This window comes from Austrofundulus limnaeus, unplaced genomic scaffold, assembly GCF_001266775.1.
Source record: "Austrofundulus limnaeus strain Quisiro unplaced genomic scaffold, Austrofundulus_limnaeus-1.0 Scaffold299, whole genome shotgun sequence".
NCBI classification, from domain to species: domain Eukaryota; kingdom Metazoa; phylum Chordata; class Actinopteri; order Cyprinodontiformes; family Rivulidae; genus Austrofundulus; species Austrofundulus limnaeus.
In genome coordinates, this window is record NW_013952701.1 from 44,967 (window position 1) to 47,567 (window position 2,601).

At 38.8% G+C, this 2,601-nt stretch overlaps 1 protein-coding gene across 1 annotated transcript in view; it reads right to left on the reverse strand.

Moving 5' to 3' along the window:
- Window positions 1–2,383, reverse strand: part of sh3bp5b (SH3-domain binding protein 5b (BTK-associated)) — a 40,433-nt gene extending 38,050 nt beyond the window's left edge. Inside the window, exons 1-2 of the mRNA XM_014021617.1 lie at window positions 2,069–2,383; window positions 1,134–1,196 (exon numbers count right to left, since the gene is read on the reverse strand). Coding sequence (XP_013877071.1) covers window positions 1,134–1,196; window positions 2,069–2,146 — 141 coding nt within the window. The 5' untranslated portion in view covers window positions 2,147–2,383. The remainder of the gene's footprint in view (window positions 1–1,133; window positions 1,197–2,068) is intronic.
- Window positions 2,384–2,601: the final 218 nt, after the last annotated feature.

Consider the following 2,601-nt stretch of genomic DNA (forward strand, 5'->3'; position numbering starts at 1 on the left):
TTGTTAGTCCAAATTATTACATTTAAATTTATAGCTCTAATTCAAGCAGAATAGCCTACTGTCAACATAATTATGGAGTGTGATTTATTTTCAACTCAAAATATCTTCAAACTAATGAAATATAAAGTTATTAGTGAAGAAACCCCGTCTGGATAACAGCAGACTGACTGCTCGTAAAATGTACGACAGGTCTGGACCACTCGTGAATTTTGTTCGTATCTGAAAAAAATCGTAGAATACGAAAACACTGGTGAATGCCACAAATTCTCCTAAACCACTCGTACGCACAATTTAAGAACAAATCTGTGCGTACGAACGGTTCTTACATGAGGCCCAATGTTTCAATAAAGACCAGAGCTCTCTTCCTTAAATAATTCCTCTTTGATGTCACTTCCTGTTTCATTTTGGCCAAGTTCAGAAGAAAGTCTGCCAGTTATGAGACAAAATTGGTAAAATCATGTGTATTATGTCAAGTTTCTTATATAGAAGTTTTCTTTGACTTTTTGTATTGGAATACGCATGTCACAGGCACTTTACAATGAGCTTAAAATGTTCCAAATAAAATATGCAGTAAAAGTACATAAACTCATACTGCTTTATTAAAATGTCATAAATACTGTGCACCTCCACAACTTTGCTCAGCATCACACTTACTCTGTGTTTCACTATAAAGAGGACACCTTTGAATTTGTTTATTGTGGTCACTATGTGCAAAAACAAAAAAATGTGCTCCGAGTATTTATCCGACTTTATTATCACGGTTTTAACCTGAAATGCTGCAGTGGGTTTCTGTAACACTGTGCCGCTACGTCAGCGTTCTCACCAAAAGACTCAAAGCTCTTCTGTAGGCTGATAACCGCTGACAGAAAAGAAAACCTGAACTCGTTCTGCAGACAGAGCAAAGCTCTGGTTGGGATTCGGTGAAAATGACGGCCGTATCTGCACGCAGTTTAAGACGACGGCGCGCCGAGGAGACAAACTGACAGAGCGATGTCCCGAGCCGTCGCTCACCGCCGGCTTCGAGCAGCAGAAACAAAAAAATCACATCTGATGATGGTGCATCCTCCACTGCTTTAAAACTACCAGGAACAAACACTTAAAGCGCGTCGGACTGCGTGAGCATCACTACTGACCTCGAGCTCCGTCTCACATCTGTTGATGTCGTCGGTGGATTGGTTGAGTTTCTCCAGTTCTCCCTTTGAGAGACAGAAATGACAACTTAGTACCTAGAGAACAACACTTCAGCATGAGAAACAAATTAAATATAAATGACATTAGCTGTTAGGAGGATTGAAACTTGTACAAGAGCAAAAATGTTTGTGTAGAGTTCAAAAATCTGTTTAAGCCATATTTATTTTAATAAAGCTGGACTTTAAGGCAGGATTTATTTAATAATAGATTGATATTTCTTCACTATTTCTATGTTTACTGATTTTTTTGGTTTCTAAGGCATCAAATTATAAAGACTCCCATGTTAGACAAGCCATATGATAAAGTTTTAACAAAACAAGCAAAAAGTCCAAAACAATCAATAGTTTCAGCCTCTCTGGGGTGATTTTCTGTTTTCACGTGACAGGAAATGAACAAATTAAGACAAACTGGACAAACCTGGCTGATAACATCAACATGGATATTAGAAAAAATTTATAAAAACAGAAAAAAAAATCATTGCCATCCAGACCAGTTCTTGTGAGAAACACCTCCTTTGTTTTTGGTGGAAATACATCAGCTGTTTTATCTCTAAGCAACAAATCTCTTCAAATGAATCTTTGACACATCACTGCATCTGTTTTTAGGCAAAAGTTCACAGCAGCTGCAGGAAACCGTCCCAGTCGAATGAGTCGTTTTACATACAGGATTAAAATTATAAAAAATAAATTTAAAGAAACGAAATTATTGTTGCTTTTAGTAAAAAAAAACAATGAGTGAGGTGAGACCATAATGACTGAATGAATGAGTTCGCTGTTGGCTGCATCAGAAGGCAAAAACCCGTTGAAATTAGTCACATTATTTTTATTGTTTTAATAAATAAACAAAATTTATTGCAATGAAAGTAAATCTGCAATACCTGTATCCTGGGGTCCACCTCCTCGTCTTCATACTCAGCCTCATCGTCCGACCTGTGCTCCTTCTCTAAACGGTCCATGGTTGGAGGTGGAGAGACGCCACGAAGCCGAACAAAGACGGGTCTTAGAACCGCCTGAGACTCCGCAGACTCATCCGTCTCAGCCGGACACCTCAGGCGTGGATTCTCCTTTGCTCTGCTCGGTCCTCAGATGTTAACCATTTCTTTAAAATAAGAGCTAGTGTTTTTTTTTTTTTACAGAAACATGCTCCTGGCTCCCACCTGCCTGACCGAGCTGCACTGTGTCTCTGTTCGCGTTGAAGTGAGAATGAAATGACCGGAGCTCCGCTCAGACCGTGAACGCCTCATTTAGAGGTGGACTGTATGACGGGTGATCAGTGCCGGACAGGGCACGTTTCACACAAAACTACAAAAACTCTGACATACATACATACATACATACATACATACATACATACATACATACATACATACATACATACATACATACATACATACATACATACATACATACA